The 17,669-nt window shown below is 45.2% G+C and overlaps 2 protein-coding genes across 4 annotated transcripts in view; one reads left to right on the top strand and one right to left on the bottom strand.

Annotated features, from left to right (window-relative positions):
- Positions 1-2,424: 2,424 nt before the first annotated feature.
- HNRNPU (heterogeneous nuclear ribonucleoprotein U) lies at positions 2,425-16,276 on the bottom strand. Of its 3 annotated transcripts, none has more exons than XM_086482334.1 (14): positions 15,537-16,276; positions 14,380-14,491; positions 14,177-14,250; positions 11,667-11,806; positions 9,942-10,041; positions 8,732-8,844; positions 8,066-8,329; positions 7,711-7,830; positions 7,084-7,212; positions 6,550-6,718; positions 5,777-6,016; positions 5,133-5,335; positions 3,962-4,033; positions 2,425-3,551 (listed from the first exon to the last, which is right to left on the bottom strand). In XM_086482334.1, the coding sequence occupies exons 1-14, from the start codon at positions 16,270-16,272 to the stop codon at positions 3,498-3,500; spliced, it is 2,526 nt and encodes an 841-aa protein (XP_086338460.1). In that variant the 5' UTR covers positions 16,273-16,276; the 3' UTR covers positions 2,425-3,497. The 3 variants fall into 3 exon arrangements, with proteins under 3 accessions (XP_086338460.1, XP_086338461.1, XP_086338462.1); XM_086482335.1 differs by having other exon boundaries at positions 14,380-14,488; XM_086482336.1 differs by having other exon boundaries at positions 15,573-16,276.
- Positions 16,271-17,669, top strand: part of DRC8 (dynein regulatory complex subunit 8) — a 52,643-nt gene continuing 51,244 nt past the window's right edge. The window contains exon 1 of the mRNA XM_086460397.1: positions 16,271-16,450. Within this exon, the coding sequence (XP_086316523.1) occupies positions 16,271-16,450 (180 nt within the window). The remainder of the gene's footprint in view (positions 16,451-17,669) is intronic.

Here is a 17,669-nt window from a genome sequence, read left to right as displayed (position 1 = left end):
TCTAAAAATGTCTTTGCTGATCAAGAATTACTCTGCAGTGGGCACCGAAAGGAACTTCTTTACAGGTGCCACTTACACTGAGCTCCTACACGCACACACCGGCATGGCTGGGTACTCCTCACGCAGCATGGGAGCAGTGCAGCACGCTAGAAGGGCCAGCTCATGACGGCAGAGCAGAGGTTTGGGAACAGGGATCTCGTAAGGTGCCCCAGAACAAAAGCCAGGCCCTTACGTCCCACAGGTAAGAGTCCATTTACTCTCGGAGTGCCCAGGACACAGCTCCTCGCCAACAGCAGGCACGTCAGGGAAGCACCTCCACTTCCACTGTGTGTATCCTTATGACTGTTACCAGCAAAGGCAGAAACAACTGGAGTGTTTTTTTTAAGTGGGAGCTTCCTCCCACAACACCCAGCACAGACCTGCCTTCACTCTGCAGCTGAGCATGCGTGGCTGTCACGCATGCAAGGCGAGAGGTCAGCAGCTCCAGCAGCCAGGGCTGCAAGGGGAGCACCGCCGGCCACAACATTACTGCTGCGCTGACACCACACACCCCGTTTCTGCTGCTGCCCAACCAGCTCCAAGGCTCCCCAGGTCTGTACTCCGTTAGGAAAGAAACCCCAAGACACACAGGAGCCCCAACCCGTGTCATGCATCAGTAGCGCCTGCACCAGCGCTGGTGGCAGTGCGGCTGAACACCAGTACTTTCCCTCACGTCAACAAGCCCTCCTAAGCCGTGAGAAGTTACCCAACGCAACAGCTGGCTCGGCCCTCAGTGCTGACATACCCCTGTGCTGTCCTCACCTCGTTGGAGCCATCAGCTAAGTTTTCTATTGTCTTTTTTAAACGCAAACTGCAAAAGCTTTTTTTTTTTTTTCTGAAGTATTTGTGGTTTTCTAGGTAATGGCTTTTCTATACAAGCCATTTTCATGCAGCAAAATAAATCCCTTCTCCAGGAATAATCAGAGCAAAGATAAATTGAGGGAGCATCCCTCTGCCCCTTGGAGGTGGACCCAGGCTGGGTGACCGTACAGCCCTCTGCCCGTGCTGGTCTCTGCTCTGCTGGGACAAAGAGCAGGAAGCAGTCAGACTTTCCTCTCCCCTTTCCAAACTACACGTGGTGCCCCAGGGGTGCTGATGCTGAAGCTTTTTTGAATGCTAACCTCAGGGGACAGGCAGCACAAGTATGGCTGCACTTACCAAAACAGCTTTTCTCACACAGGAGTAGGTTTAGTAGACCAGGTACTCCTCTTTCAGGTGTAAGGCAGTGTGTGGGCGTTTGTTTTTTTTTTTTAAAAAACACCATACATTGAAGCATTGAAAACAAAACATCCCAGACTTTTGAATTAAAATACAAGCTTTACGACCGCATAGTAAGTGTAGGCTCTTATATTTCAGTTTAAGACTATATCATTTTATAGAGTACCAAAATAAGCAAAGGATCAGCACTCCATACAAAGGGTTAGTTCTTGTGAGGAGGTAGAAGGGAGATGGACTTTAATTACACTAAACTTTTTTTGCAAGTCTGAAGAAAATTCCATTTCATCAAAACAGGTTTGTATTTAGATTCCCCACATTTCTAGTTCATTAAATAGTGTTTCTTTAAAGACAATTTACATTTTCTCATTCAAAGTAAAGGGATGACTTAAAGCAGTACTAACAAGGAGGTGGTGCTGTTAATGTTTAATGTCAATATGCAATGTCACCTGCTATAAAGGCTAGAAGAGCAACACAACTTCACCTTTACGTCTCAAGACTGTTAGAAACCCACTCACAGCTGAGGAGTTTCAAGCACACTACACCGACTCTAGGTCCAGGCTGCGTACCCCTGCTAGTACATGTGCTGCCATGAGGAATGCAGCAGGCAAACCCCAGCGCCCAGGTGCTGGCCGTGACATGTGTTTTCACACGTATGCCAGAGTCCGACTGGCAGCAGTTCTCGCCCCCCCCCCCCCCCACCTTACGGCATTAACGCAAGGAAATGAGCAGCCAACATTGCCACTACAGTTTTACAAAAGCATAAATCTGAACAAAATAGCAGTTAAACCAAAGTGAAGCTCTGTTCAACTCCAGGATTCGTTCGCTGTGACCACCCTCCTTCCGTCCTACTCCCTGTCCAGTTTCTTCCCTTGCTCCTTCCCTAATGTCTATTTTACAATAAATAGGTTAAGTGGATTTACATGATGCAAGCGAACTCAAAAGACTTTTGCCCTATACATAGAACCATGTTAAACTGTGAGATTATACATGTGATATATCTCTAACAGAGTAACCATCAGTTTAGGATTTGAAAGAAACACAAGTATTTCAGCACGTACACAGTAATGAGTTTAAAACTGTCCAACATCATCGCTTCCATACATTCTCTTCCTCTTTATAGCCTTAAAGGGATTTTAGACCTTGATGGCAACAATCCCAAAACAAGAGTAAAATGAATTTATTTTATTGCAAACAAACGTCTAGAGTTAAATTTCTCCACCCACTTTCTTTAAAGAGAAAAAAGGAATCAGCAGGCTAAGGAGATACACCCATTTGAGAATTGACATGATTAAAAATTAGATATAAAATGGGTGACTCACAGGTTCATTAGCTTACAAAATGGTGGAGTAACTACTACAAGCACACTAGGTATACAGTATTTTGTGGGGAAAGAGTTATACAGACACACAGCTAACTTCATATAGATCCCATTAGACAACTGGATTTACAACAAGTTTTGTTTAATAAGAAATGGGTAAAGCCAGCTTCTTCTCATAATCAAAATGCAGAACAAATGGAAAAGAAATTATGGTGGTGTACCTTCACAAGTTTGAGCCTCCACAAATAATGCAACCAAGTTTTACAACTTTAAGAGCTTCTACATACACTCCACCTTCGCTATTTAGCCCCAGGTTTCCTCTTTGCCCCCACTGTCTTATTGAAGTTCCAAAGGTTACAAAAAAGTCCTAGTTATTGCCAGAAACTTTTGCCTCCCCCTCCTCCCCTCCCCACCCAGAAGCTTCATAGAGAGGGTGGAGTGTAATACGGAGCTTTACATAATTGCATGGTATCCAGGAGGGCTACTATGGAGCCTCCGTGCGAATCTGGTTGCTAACATTTCTATCGTATTGTGACATGACTCACGACTGTTTCTTAGAAATTGGGGGATGGGGGAAAAGGAGAAAATTCTTTAATAAAAAGACACCAGGTACAAAGCAACGTTTTACTTTTGTTGTGGTAAAAAAAAAGTCACATTTTACAGATAAAATGTAGAACCCTGAAATACTGACACATTCTCTTATCGTGCACAATGCTGAGGTTCTCTTACGAATCACTTTAAAACTGCAATTAAAAATGTACAAAAAAAGAAAAGAAAAAAAATCAACCCACAAAGCTTCTAAAAAAGGAACCCGCAGGCACTTCCTCTTGTGGAATGTTTAAAAAGTTAGCCTACTAAAGAAAACAGTCGACTTCTTGTGAAGGTTTTGGAGAAATATGTATCAGTTCATTTATTTGGGTATTCAATAATATCCTTGGTGATAATGCTGACTCCATGGCTTCTGACCCCAGAATTGCTGCAATAAATGGATATATAGTTAATTTTAACCTGTAATCATATAATGGTTACATTTCTTACAGGAAAAAAAAAAAAAACGTGTTTAGCAAACACCTAGGTCTCCTGGAACCTGAGAAGACTAAAAGTCCTCTCAAACAGAAGAGCTGAAGGCAGTTCTGAGTTCACCTCACAGTAGTAATGTGAAGCCAAATACTCCATATACCATTAAGACCAATAAGCCACAGCTGATATTTGATCTATTGAGACCATCAGGCCAGATTAAGGTTTGCACAGAACACTATTTATAGCAACACTATCTAGCATTAGAAGATGTTGCCATCCAGTTTTGACTACACATCTGACTGTTTCAGACAGCATTTTGAAACATTCAAGCTGACACTCAGTGAAAATAAAGTTATGACTACTTACACCCTGCTGCCACTGGTTGTAGCCCTGAGATTGGTTTTTGTAGCCACGATTATTTCCCCTTCCTCTGAAGTTCTGCAAGAGGACAACAGTTTTTAACTACTTCATCTACACAGAATTTTCAGAAGTACACTAATACCGATGTTTCCATTACCACCAAAACGTCACATACCATACCGAATCTTTCGAACACAAGGTTATTAGGCCTATGTTAAAAACAAACAAACAAAAAAACCAACCAAAAAAATCCCAACCCAAACCTCCCTGAAAAGCACTAGAATACCAAAAGCCACCCCCTCCAAGCAACACAAAGCAAAATCCTCAGAATTAATAAACCAGCTCAAACTGTTGTTGCCAGTGGTCTGGAAAGCTGGCTAATCCAGTTTTGACTCACCCTATTTCCAGCTGCTAAACTGCACCAGGACAACTAAAAATACAAGAGCTTGCCTATTTTTAGTTAGGAAAGGCTGTGGTTGCTACAAGGATGTGTTATCTGATCAGACAAAAGGATATGGGTCATACAACTGAAAATAGAAGAGCTAGTCCACAAAACTTCAAATACAAGTTCTGGTGCAAAACAGGGATGTTGATACCAGTAGATAAAATATTGCATTTCCCCTGTTTGCCAGTATCAGACAAACCTGAGCCGTGTTTACTAGCTTGGGCTCCATCTGCTGGCTCCTCTGTAATCCAAATTATGTTTTCAAATACTTCCACTGACATTCCATCAGTTAAGACCGAGGCTAGGATGTCTTTATTAGCTGTGTTCGATACCAGACACCAAAACAAAGACTCTCCAGAGCTATTTCCAGCAAGTTCCCTAAATGCTTGATAAAGCTACATCTTGATCCTAAGGCCAAACAACAGTTACTAGTACTTGAAGGAAAAAAAAAAAAACCACAAACAAAAAACCAACACATCAAAAAACCCAACCCAAACCTTTCATCTTTAACAGGACAGAGACACAGTCTTAACATGGAACCGCCATCAGCACCACGACTTCTTATGTGACAATCAGCGCTCTGGGCACACACGCTGAACTAGACAGCTTGGCCTTTTCACGTGGGATTAGCGCAGTACGGCAACCAAGTCTGAGGCTATTCACAGCCACCAAGCCTTTCAAACACCTTCCAAAGTACTGCAGATCAACTAATAAATCCCCCCAAAGCATCACCTGGTTGTAGTTTCCCCTGTTGGGCATTCCACCTCTGTTATAGTTTCCTCTGTTTGAGTAGCCACCTCTGCTTGGAAAGACAGGGCCACGAGGATATGGGTAGCCAATCGCACCGCTGCTGCCACCGCCGCCACCACCACCTCCACCACCTCGCTGAGGCATGTTGCCTCCCCTCCTGTTGTATCCACCACGATTGCCAGGGACTGCAGGGAGAGAGTTGCTTCAATCGAGTAATTGTTAGGTCTTAAGTATTTCTTACGTGAAGATTATTGTTCAAAATAATGACGGTAGAGAAACAAGATGTCCCAATTCAGTGCAAAAATTGCAATGCAAAGATCAAGTCGTCTGGTCACAGTGAAAGACAGCAATGCAACCATGCACTACCCCGCCCCGTACAGTCTGGTGGTACACAAGCGAACACCAAACCCAACATGAAAACTCAAAGCTGTGCCTCAAATCATGAACAGTGTAATCTACGACTGTGACAATACTCACTTTTAAAGCTGCACAGTTAACTTCGCACTAAGATATTAAACTTGCTGAAGCTGAAATCAAGCTTCCCACTGTGTACTAACTGCGATGCAAGACCTACAAGCTTTTTTATCTCCAACCTCCAAAATTTACTGGCTTCCTTCTAGGCTCACCTCCTCCTCTGAAGTTGCCCCGCATGTTGAATCCTCCACGTCCTCTCTGACCCCTATTAAACTGATTTTTATTGCTCTTCTTGTTCTTCTTTGAGCCAGTGTTCTGTTTCTTTTCTGGCGGAAGAGATTTCTTACTTTCTTCTTTGTATTGTTCCAAAAGCTTCTGAGCTTCTTCTTTTTGCAACTCTACATAGATTATTTCATCAAAACATTCTGCTACCTCTGGCAGTGTGAAGTTCCCTATAATTGCAAAAACACTGAGTATTCAGCATCTACATTCAGCGACAATCAAAGCTGTAATTTATCCACCTTTCTCCCATCCCTCCTCCCACCCCCTGCATTCCCTCAGCATTGGGACAAAATTACATAATTTAACCATTTAAGAAATGTTAACAGTGACAAAAGAAATAAACAGGTCTTCATGGAGTTGCCAGTACTGTTCCAAACCTTGAAAACATTCTGCCTAGATCTTTTTTTCTTTTATAAGCCTCCACTCAGAACACCGGTTTCTGCCAAATATGTCACTTATATAGGGCACTTTATGCCAAGACAGCTTTGTGCATCTGCATGAAGCATATCAGCATAACTGAGTAGTGTTAAGGACTGCAGCAGAGGGAACACAATATAGTGTTGTCCTACAAGTTACAATAGTCTTCCAGTTTTGTTTAAGTACAAGTGTTTAAGATAAAGTGGTTTTTTAGACTTCATGTTTACTTAATCCTTTAAACAGATACTCAGCATCCTAAAACACAGTATAGGATTATGTTCCATGCCTTTCATTTTGAGAACTGCATGCTCTGGAAGATCTTTTCCCTCCACCTCTGCCTTCTTTTGTGTTCTTTGCTTGTAGTCTTCATCTTTTGGGCAAACAACAACTGCTTTGCGCTGGAAGCCTGCAAACAGGCACATTTTTCTCCTCTGCGCAGCTGCAGACACATTTGTCTGAAAAAAATGCAGTAACTTACTACACGTAGCTGTCATTGTAAGAGTTAAGGAAGTCAACTTATGGTGTATAGACTTCACCTCTACAAGAGCTTGCAATGAAGTTTACAAATAACTGGACATAAAGATGCTGCATAATGCAAAGTTACGAGCTCATATCCACGTGTTAAAAATTCCTCCCACATCCCATAAATCCAGAGAAGTTCAGATAAGCATTTGTAGTAACATCTCAACTCTGTGTCCCCTGAATGAGCACTAAGTCAGTAAGTGAAACAACTGCTATTACAATATAACTTTAATCCCATTTAATTACTGCACTACAGCCTGTACAGGTTTCTTTAACCATTTTTCACTGAAGCTTCTACCTGATCCAAAATGAAATTCCGCTTCTTACGAGCTGCAATCTCAATGAACTTTCCAAGACACTGTGGAGCTCTCTGCAACAGTGTGTTAAGTTTTCCAGTGTCCGCCATCTGCCGCTTAAAACCTGCAACCTACAGAGAGATTTTCCAGTGTTAAAGTAGCCCTCACACACATGGCTGACGTTTTTCTTTGCTAAATGTTTTTCACCTCGCTTCAAGGACCATTCAATTCAAGGCCACACCTACAAACTCATAATTGAAATTCCCAAAGCCTCCATAAGACACAGAGCTTTATAAACAAAGACTCTAAGCGAATCAGTGCAGCTGAATCCAAGGTATGCTCATCACATTATTAATTCAAAGCTGAACGTTCTGAGGACAGCAACATGGAGAGACATACAAACACTGAGTCAATAACAGCTGACTATCTCTTACATAGTACCACAAAAAGCTTCAGAATCCTGATGTGCCACGTATGAGCAGCAGCTCAGAAAGACAAGAATCCTTAATGGTCACTAGCTAACCAGTAGCCAGTTTCTTAAGATTTCTTTGATACCAAAGAACCCCATGCAGACCTTGGATTTACAGCAAGTCTAATATCAACAAATAAAATGTCATGTTGTTGCTTACCATCATTTTGTCCATAATAGTATTTGTCCCAAGAATGTTGTATTTCCCAGGGTTGGCTGCTGCATGTTTGGTAACCCATGTAGTCTTGCCAGCTCCAGGCAAGCCAATCATCATCACCACCTATGACGACAGGTTCTATACTTGAGATACCAGTTCAAAATTTTTCTTTAATATGCAACTCAGACCAGGAAGCCTAATGGAAAGTGAGTGGGGGGTATGGGGGTGTCAAGAGGGGTGAAAAGTCATGGGATATCAAGTATTAAAGCCCCCAAACAAAGAGGTCATAGTTGTACAATAGTCTGCTTAAACTCCACCACTTCTATCTCAACTTTGAGATTATCAACAAGAAACATACCTCACAATCTTTCTTTTGCTCAGGTCCCTTTGGTCCTCGGACCCTATCCTCCAGGGGGACCTTCTGGATGAAGGTATACTCTTCAGGGACAGGGAAGTAAGGTTCCTCCTTCTGACCAAAGTTGAACTCAACTGCACAGTTATGGCAGAGAACATGTGGGAAGAGCGGCCGCCCATCAAGAACTTCCTTACTTATTTTGAATGCAACACCAAGCTCTTGTCCATTCTTGGAATATGAGAGTTCCACTTCATCACCATCAAAATTCTGGTTTTCAGACAAAGCGTTAGTTTGGATAAAATTATCTCACTCTATAAAGTTACATTTCATTATACAGTCATTTCATTATATCAGTTATATTCATTCAACTTCTGTAACACTGTTATATCAAAAAGGAACTATTTAAAAGTTTTCTTTTAAAATGAGTTACTGTCAATGATCATCTTGTTTAAGATCCAATTCTTTTTTTTAAAAAAGCTTTCAAGACATTTGTCTGTGAATGTGAAATCCTAGCATGTTGACAGCAGTCATTATTGACACCTTCTACCTCCTCCCTATGTTAAACAACTTGTCTTGCTCTGAGTTTTTCCATGTTTTTTGTTCACTGCTTCTCACAAAGCAAATTCAAGGATGTTTTTCCTTGAAAGAAAATATTAAGTGAAAACTTACAGCAAAACATCCAATCACATCATTTTCATCAAACTTCTCACCAAAGTCTTCAGTCTCACAATTGCATGTCTTTATTCCTTTTAGAGAATACCCATAAGAAAATTCTTCTTCACCTGAAGAAATAATTTAAACTTATGAAAAACAGGCATTTTCACCTAATCTTTTAGAAATACAATCACTTCACAGCTACTTAAACAAGCTGCTGTTCAAAATGTTATTAACGCCAAAACAAGTCACGTCCCCCAAACAGCTACAGCTTATTCTTGTATTCGAGAACGCTCTCACTTGAGCTGGAACAGCAGTGCTTCCCCCATCCCAGTTTTAAGAGCCTTCTGCTGCTGGTTCCAGATTCACGTTGACATAAAGCTGAACTGCCAGACAGATACGAGCAAGTATTTTTAAACTCTGAAGAGCTGATTATGCACTGGTATACCTGTAACGCAGTTAGTCAGAAAGGCTTTCTGAATTTAGTCTCCAGTAGCACTCACCCCTCCCCATTTTAAAGGGGAGTTTAGCAGACATTCAGCCTATGCGACAGCTGAAGACGAAGCTGCAAGGAACAAGCTAACAGGAAGCGTCAAACACAAGGACTCAGGTGGAACTTAAGTACTTCACCAGACAGCTGCTGCTGCTGTGAGAATGTTAACAATTCATATACATTTCCCACAAGCAGCAGGTATGAGTTATAAATACCTTCATGATCAGTTCCCATCTACCTAATGAAGTTGTACTTCTTTCTTCCTAGCTAGTTTCGGAATTGAGGATTCTCTCCCCAAGCCAGAAGAACGATAATGTAGTTACCCAGGAACTTTTCTTCACTAGTTAAATCTTGTACCATGCCCCCCACCATTTAAAATTTAAAAAGAGGCAAAACTCACTCTTCCTATTTATGATACTATATGAAGAGGAGTAATCCATCTTGCCAGGTCTTCCAGAATGTTCTCCACAACCCATACTTGACCACTGAAAGATTTAACTCTGAAATCATGTACTCCTTAAAGGCCTGAATACTTAAACAACTTTGGTCCAAGAAAGTTTATTACTGGGACCATGTCCAGTGAACTGCAGACCACTTTTCAGAACTCATGGACTACAATCACTAAGCATTTCCCATCTGCCTAAGGAAAAAAAAAAACCAAACCACCCCACTTGAAACGTCATTCACATACACAATAAGTAATACAAAAATAATCAAATGTTTAAGTCTTACCAAGCAACATCCCACTTGTGTTCAGTGACCAGCCAACTCGAACTTCATGTATGTCAATGTCTTTTGTGTACAGGTGTTTAACAGGTATCTTTTCTGTAACCTATTTTTAAATTATTCATTAAAAGGTATGCAGCATTTATTAGACACTAACAAGATGGAAACACAAAGGTAACATCTGGAACCTGTACACTTTGGTTAGGTTTTGCTAAGTCTGAGTAATCGCCTCCTGCAAAACAAAACGTGCTGAAGTATGTGAAACCACAAGCCAGTGACTAGGTACATCTCCTGACTGAGCAATGAAAATGCAAGATACCATATACCTTCAAAGCACTTAGTCATAGCAGTCCCTCTCCATGGCTAAAAGCCTTAATTCTTTTGACACTGTATTTAAAAAAAAAAAAAAAAAAATCACAAACAAGATGTATACATGGATTTTTGTTTTTGTTTTTGTTTTTTCTTTTAAAGAAATGACTATAAAGTTGAGATTAACAGTAAATTACTTTGCCAACAAAATGTGGTAATGGTTAAAAAAAAATTGCTTTACATGGACTGGGGAAAATATTACACTCATCCCTTTCCACAGTAAGCAGACTTCCTGGGCAAGTTGCCAGCTTCAAAACAACATAACCAAATTCAAAAAGACCCACCTAGAAGCAATGGAATCTGTAGGCAACCAGCTATTTTAAATGGGCCTTTACAAACTTCACCAAAATGAAGCGAAAACCAATTGGCATCCTACCAGTTTCCACAACTATTCCGGTCAAGTGACTGAGGAGAAACTGATTTTAAAGTGAACAGGGCAATAAATACTGACATCAACTTCACTGGCCTTCCAAAGTTACAGGCACCAAGAGACACAGAAATCACTCAATGCAAGAGTGCGGAGAATGGGAACACTACCTGCTCCTCATGGCAGTGGTTAGATTTGAAAGTACTGGAGGAAGAGAACAGAGTGAGCACTTATATACACAGGCACATCATAGGCAAAGAAGCCTTTAACATTGTGAAGTTTAAAAACAAAATAAAAATCAAGCTTTGTGCCTCTTGTTACTCTTTTGTCAACAAGTTGGAGAAATCAGTCTATTACAACAAGGCTGACTGCTCTTTGCCATTCTTACCCTTTTTGGCAACTCTTGCTCTCAAAATTCAGGTACTTGCTAAATGCTCACATTTGCTGCATACACGAGTCAGAATAATTCAGGTTGGAAGGACCTCTGGAGGTCAACTAGCCCAAATCCCTGCTTAGAGCAGGCCAAACTCAAAGACTAAGTAGGAACAGAAAAAAAAAAAAAAAATTGCTGGGATCACTTATAGCCCCCTAAAAAAACCCCAAAACAAACAAAAAAACCCAAGACAAACTTCCTGTAATCTTCAGAGTACAAATGTCTGACTAGCGAGTACCAAAATTCTTCAAGCATTGATGCATGAGGTGCCAAACGGACTTCTTGGTTCAAAAGCAAGGCCAGAAGTTACATTCAGGGCAAATGCAAGCTGCTGTGGTTTTTTTGTTGTTGTTGTTTTTGTTAAATGGAAGTTCTTATAAAAGAGGAAGCAGTTTTGCAAATTTCATCAAGAACCATTCCAAAGGCTCCTAAGAGAAGGCCTTCTGAAAGTCCTGTTCATCTGAGTTAGTTTCAACCAAGTCCAAAAAAACCCTGACATGTATAAATTATACTATATTTAAGCATGCAAAACAGTCTCCCATAAAACATCAGTTTAACTCACCTTCATCTCAAAGCAGACTTTGCCTTTAGAAACACCATAGGAGGCTCTCCCTCCGGCCCAAAGGAAAGCAAAGCTTTCCATGGTCAGAGAGGAAGCACTAAATCGGTCTCTTGAGATTTTAAAATGCAGGTCACAGTTATCTGTTAACATAAAAATCATTCTGTTTACTCTTATTACAAAATAAAGTACAGCTGTCCAATTTTATGCATTAAAGGCGATTTCAGCTTTCAAAGGTGATTGTCAAGACAAACTGCCAGCAAGTGCTCAACAACTTTCAGGAAAGCCACTGAACACATGCCTAGATGGAGCTGCAGGCTGAAGCTCAGCCAAAAACCTTAGGAAAAGCTAGCACATGAGAATGGTTTTCAAGGTGCCATCTTCACTTCTATCCCAGAATTCCCCTCTGTTTTTCCCATCTGCTTAAAACTCAAATTTCGCCTCATCTACTTGAACCTTTTGTCAGTTACCCAAGATACTTCCATCAATATAGAGCAAAGGAAACTGCAAATCTGCATCGTGCTCTTTGCGTTATTTGCTAGGTACCTTTTTTTTGAGGTCTTCTTACTCCTCGTGCCCAAACCTAAGGGCAGCCAAGAAGTAAACAGGAACACAAGGTTTTTTGTTTCAGTACCAAAAGTAGTACTGTCTTTGGTTAATATAGTCAATTAGCAAGTCTAATTAGATTAAGCCAATTAAAACAATGTCAGTTAAGCACGCAGAATGCAGCAAGACAACCTACTTCACCTAAGAAACCAAATCTGCACTATGAATTCACCTATTGCCTTAGAACTTAAACGGAACCTTTGTGTCACAGACATCTTCAGAGCTGCACACCATGAAATTTCAAATTAATCTTCTAGTAGGTTTCAAAAAGACAATGCAAAATGGTAACATGAGGTGCAGGACAGAGCACTTGAATTCCCCAGAGCAAGGAATCCATAGAAGAAACTCCAAACCTATTTGACTGTTAACAAGAGAAGAGCAAAATGAGACAGCAGTGAGTTCTTCTGCCCTGGTATAAGGTCTGCAGGCTGCCCAAGCACTCCAAAACACAGTCTTTCCCTCCACTACTGGTAACTCTCGTGCGTGAGGTCTTGTTTTGTTTGCCTACAGCCATCCCCAATTGCAAGTATAGTATCTGTGATCCAAGTGCTTTCTCATTAGTACTTCTAACTTTCATTTGTTGCATGAAAACCTGATAAAATCATACAGAAGAAACCCATCTGTATAGGTTAGTTTCAGAACAACAAATGAGAACAGAATTTGAAGGTACAGCTTCCTTGTAAGACATGGGTAATAAAAAGCACTTAAGGGTGCTAAACCTCTTATATGTCTGGATCATTATGGTCAGAAAAGAGCACGCCAAGTCGTTACACAATTCAGTCTTAAAGCTACGTTTGATTCTGATCTCCAGGCACTCTGTTGACACTATAAATTAAATCACAAACTTTTTCCAGTAAGAAAACTTTCTACTAGAAATAATAATAAAGAAGAGTAGGTACTACTCAGTTATTGGGAAAATAAGAAGCTTCCACAAAGGTGACTACCCACCAGGTTAGCAGCTAGAAACTCGAGATTTAGTTACTAAAATGTCAAGGATGGCACATTCAGCTATTTACATAGCTGTAAACTAATACCTCCTTCCATTTCAACACACCTCCTCAGGGAAAAAAACCCACCTGGAACTACTAACAGATCTATCAGATAATGCCAAAATTTAAGCTTTCCTTCCATAGCACTTTAAGAATCCCAGAAGTTCAAGGATCACTTACTCAAGTTTTCTAATAGTGCACTAAGTCCTTATACTTACCCTCAAGAACACAAATGTCAGCTTTGCCCAGTCACAGTACATCACAACAACAGTAACATTTACAATCTGCCTCAAAACCCCACTGTTTGCAGGCACTCCTCGGCCCTTCCAACCAATTCTCTGCCATCTCATTTGCATAAATTGCCCCTCCCGCCCTGCAAACTTTTTTTTTTTTTTTCAGGAGGCCTTATCCAATTTTGTTGTTAAATTTATCAGAAAACATGAAAAAATATTGCAGTGGCTGGTATATAAATAGGGCCATGGCAAGTTACACAGGAAGCTAACTTCTCAAACTGTACTACTGTAAGCACCTACACTACTGACTCTGAACTTCCAGAAGTGAAAATCTGATGTGCTACGTAATTAGTTTTTCAAGCTGTTTTAGGGTGTTCTGTGCTCCCTCTACACTTGACCAGCTTAGTTTCTATACTAATGTTTTGGTTAAGACTTCAGAAAACTGTATGATATTCCAGACTCCCTTGGAAAACCAAGCTTATTACTGCTAATATAAAGACCTATATATCTTCTGTACTTCTGTATACTGAAAATGGGTGGAAAACCATTTCTAAATTTCTTTTTAAAAGTTATTTGGTAACAAAACCCAACAAATATATTCACCTCACATTTGAGAAAATACGGTTTTAAGATTAAAAGCATAACACCACATCTTTCCAGAGCAAGGGGAAGCACATTTACTCACAAGTATCAAGACAAACCACCGTGTCGTCAAAATGTTCATCTTCTTCTTCAACAGGTGGTTGAGGGGACTTGGCCCTAAACAAAACAAAAACAACCAACCAAAATATAATGAAGCCACATGTATTTTCACACCATTAAAATAAATATTTCTGTACTTTACTTCTCCTCATTCACAAAACACTGCCCAGCATCAAGTTTATTTACCTGCTGTACTTATTCTCCTCAATGTATTCAAAATATCCACGGCCATGGTCTTCACGTGGTCTCTTCACTCCCCTCTTTTTCTCACCAGGTTTTTGTTCTGTTTTAGCATCTCCTGTAACAGAATTTATTATTTTAATTACATAAAGTAATTCTTTAATTGCGAATAAAATCCCATGCAGTGGCTCCAACTTCGGAAACTGTAAGAACCTACAGCACAATAAAGGTAACAGTACCCTGAAGAATTTTGTTTTGTACTAAAACAAAAACCCGCATCTCGAATTTTCTCGGAAGACTCGGAACTCTACTAAATCATCTCCCACCCGCGACAGAAGCAGCCAGCACACCACGCAGCAGTGGGTACAGCCCTCGATGTGAAGGTCCCCACAGAAAACCCAGACCGCTCCCAAGCGTTGAAAACTACCCAAAAATCGGACAAAAAGCCAACCCATCCACACAAAAAAAGGCCTCCCGCGACGCCAGACCCGCACCACCCCCCGCCCCCGCCGGACATTCCCGGCCACTCGAAGGACACCGAGCGATCCGCACGACTGCGCCTCCTCTCGGTGGGCCGGGCGGCAGCCCCGCGTGGGGCCGCCCGCCCGCAGGGAAGGGATTCCGCCTCCGCCCGCCTCCATTGTACCAGGCCTTCCCAACGCCATCCCGTGCGGCGCCCAGGCCGGAAGTGACGTCACGCCGCCGAGCGCTTCTCAGCACAATACAGCGCGCCCCAGCGGCCCCTCCGCCGCCGCCCCTCCCCCCCGCAGCCCGGCGCGGCGGCCCCTTCCCCGCACCTCCCCCCCCCCCCCCGCGCCCGCCCCCCCCCTCCCCCCCGCACCGGCCCCTCCTCCGGCCCCACGCAACAGCCTCTCACGGGACGCCCGCCGCCCCCCCGCGGCGCGGGGCCCGGCGCAGCGCCCGGAGCGGAGCACGCGGTGCCGCGCGGGGGGCGCTGGAACCCACCCCCCCCACCCCCACCCCGGGGGAGGCGCCGCCGCCGCGCCCGCTCTCGCGCCGGCCGCGAACGCCCTCTCGCGCGCGCCCCGGAAACCGCCCTTTTGGCCGTTGCCACCCCCACCCCCCCCGACAGAGGTTCCGGGGGGGGGGGGGGGCGCGCGTTTAACGGCCTCCCCCGCTTCCCGCCGCGCACGCACACTCACCCCCGGTGGCCTGAGCCCCGGGGCGGCCGCCGCCACCGCCACCTTCCGCTTTTTTCTGCTGCTGCTGCTGCTTGGCGGGGCCCGCCGGGCCAGAGGGGGCCGCCGCCGCCGGGGGCCCCGAAGCGCCGCCGGCGCTTTTGCCGGGGGCTTCCTTGGCGGCGCTGCGCGGCTGGAGGAGCGGCGGGGGCTGCTGCTGGGGCTGGGGCTGCGGCGGCTGCTGCTCCCCGTGCCCGTTGGCGTCCCCGGCCGCGGCCTCCTCCTCGTCGGCGAGCTCGTCCTCCCCCTCTTGGAAACCCTGGTCGTCTCCGTTTTCATCCTCCTCCTCCTCCTCTTCCTCCTCCTCGCCGCCCGCCTCCTCTTCCATGGGGCCGCCCCCGGCCCCCGCCCGCTCGCCGTTCTCCTCGCCCAGCTCCATGGCGTCGCCATCGGCGGCCTCCAGCCCTTCCTCGTCGTCGTCCTCCGCGGTGGAGGCCGCGGCCTGGTCGGGGCCTCCCCCTTGGTGGAGCTGCGAAGCGCCCCCGCCGCTCTCGGCCGCCTCCCCCTCCATGCTGCCGTTGCCAGGCTCAGCTGCGCTGCTGGCGGGGCCTCCCCCGCCGGCCTCCTCCTGGTCTAGCGCGGCCTGGAGCCGCTCCATGAGTTCGGCCTTGAGGCCCTTGTCGGAGAGGCGCCGCTTTTTCAGCTCCTCCTTCAGCTCCGACACCTTCAGCTTCTTCACGTTCACGGGCGAGCAGCTCATGGCGGCGGCGGCGGCTCGATCCCTGGGCGGCGCGCAGGCGGCTCTGGGCTGGGGCGGACGGCGGCGGCTCTGGGTCGAGGCCCCGGCGGGAGGCGGTGGGTGGGTGGCGCGGCTGGTTCGTGCGGCTGCGGCAGCTGCAGAGCGGACCCGCCTGGCGCCAAATCCTTTCACCGAGCTCGCGAGGGAGACGCGCCTCGCGGGGCCGAGCACGCAGCACTGCCCGCCCCGCCCCCGCGCACGTAGTCCCTCCTCCCTGCCCCCCCTCCTCCCTCTGCTACCGTAGCGGCTGCCCGCGCGCGCCCGTACCGTAAATACCCGTCCGGGCGCCGTGGCTCCGCGCGGACCTCGCCGCTCTCCCGCCTGGGGTGCCGGTGCCGCTCCGCCGGGCCTGGGAGCGAGGTCTGAGGGGACAGAGCAGTCCTCCCGGCCGCAGCGCTCCGCTCCACCCCAGCGCCGCTGCCTGCGCCATGTTGGGCAGGCGGCGGCGGGAAGCACGGCCGCAGGCCCCACGGTTGTCCCCTTTCCCGTGCACCGCCTCGGCAAAGTGTCCACTCGGAACTAGAAATCAGTCACCGTGACACCCGAACAGGCCGCCGTCCGTCCTTCTGACGTGGATTAAACCCCGATAACGTCCCAGCCCAACTAAACGGCTTCCCCCCGGCCCAGCCCTGTTGTCAGGCCCCAGCTTCACAGGCAGGGCAGTTCCTTCCTTCCCCGGCCTCCCGGGCGCCCGTCTCGGGCCTAGGCCGCACAGTTCACTGTGTAAAGGATTTGAAAACGAGTATTGCTACTCAAAATAGTTAACCTGATAAAACCTTGTTAGCACTGTTAGATAAGGACAAGAGTAGAGCTATATACCCATTTCTTCACCAGCTGTAGCACCAAGAGGCATGCAGAGACCTGATCTGTAGGCCAGGCTGGAGCTAACAAAGCCACAGGGCTAACAAAGGTTTTTCGAGTGCATCAACTCTCCACTGGACAAGAAGCACTAGCCTGGAGCTCAGCACAGAGCCCATCAGCTAACCAAAATGGCTGTTTGCCTGCTTTTCCCCTCTGCACAGCATTAATTTGGGGCTCCCCTCAGCCACCAAATCATACAGTAGTTGAATTTTTAGTCAAAAGTTACTTGAAAACAAACAGCAGAGGAGGTTTCACATGAACAGAAAGGCAGCACTGATCTACAAGTCTGCTTCCTTAGGGAGCCTGGATAAAAAGCTAATTTTCACATGCAGGAAAAGAAAAGCAAGTGAAACAACTAGATCAGTACGAAGTGTAACAGAAGGGAAGGTGTGTTTGGCATGAAGTTGCTCTGTGTTGGTGCAGGTTGTGTGGCCTTCTGAACCAGCACAAATTATGTTTACCTGCACCAAGAGGAAGGGAGGAGAGATGAGGAAGTC

The sequence above is a fragment of the Leptosomus discolor genome, chromosome 2 (genome assembly GCF_034619465.1).
Source record: "Leptosomus discolor isolate bLepDis1 chromosome 2, bLepDis1.hap2, whole genome shotgun sequence".
Taxonomy (NCBI): Eukaryota; Metazoa; Chordata; class Aves; order Leptosomiformes; family Leptosomidae; genus Leptosomus; species Leptosomus discolor.
This window is presented reverse-complemented; position numbering and strand designations above follow the sequence as displayed.

Excerpts from the sequence above, each read along its gene's own strand:
- HNRNPU (XM_086482334.1), bottom strand. The coding sequence starts at position 16,272 with ATGAGCTGCTCGCCCGTGAACGTGAAGAAGCTGAAGGTGTCGGAGCTG. Across the intron at positions 11,807-14,176 it reads GGTGGTTTGTCTTGATACTT|ATAACTGTGACCTGCATTTT; the intron begins GTGAGTAAATGT and ends TTATGTTAACAG. Across the intron at positions 10,042-11,666 it reads AAGTCTGCTTTGAGATGAAG|GTTACAGAAAAGATACCTGT; the intron begins GTGAGTTAAACT and ends ATTTAAAAATAG.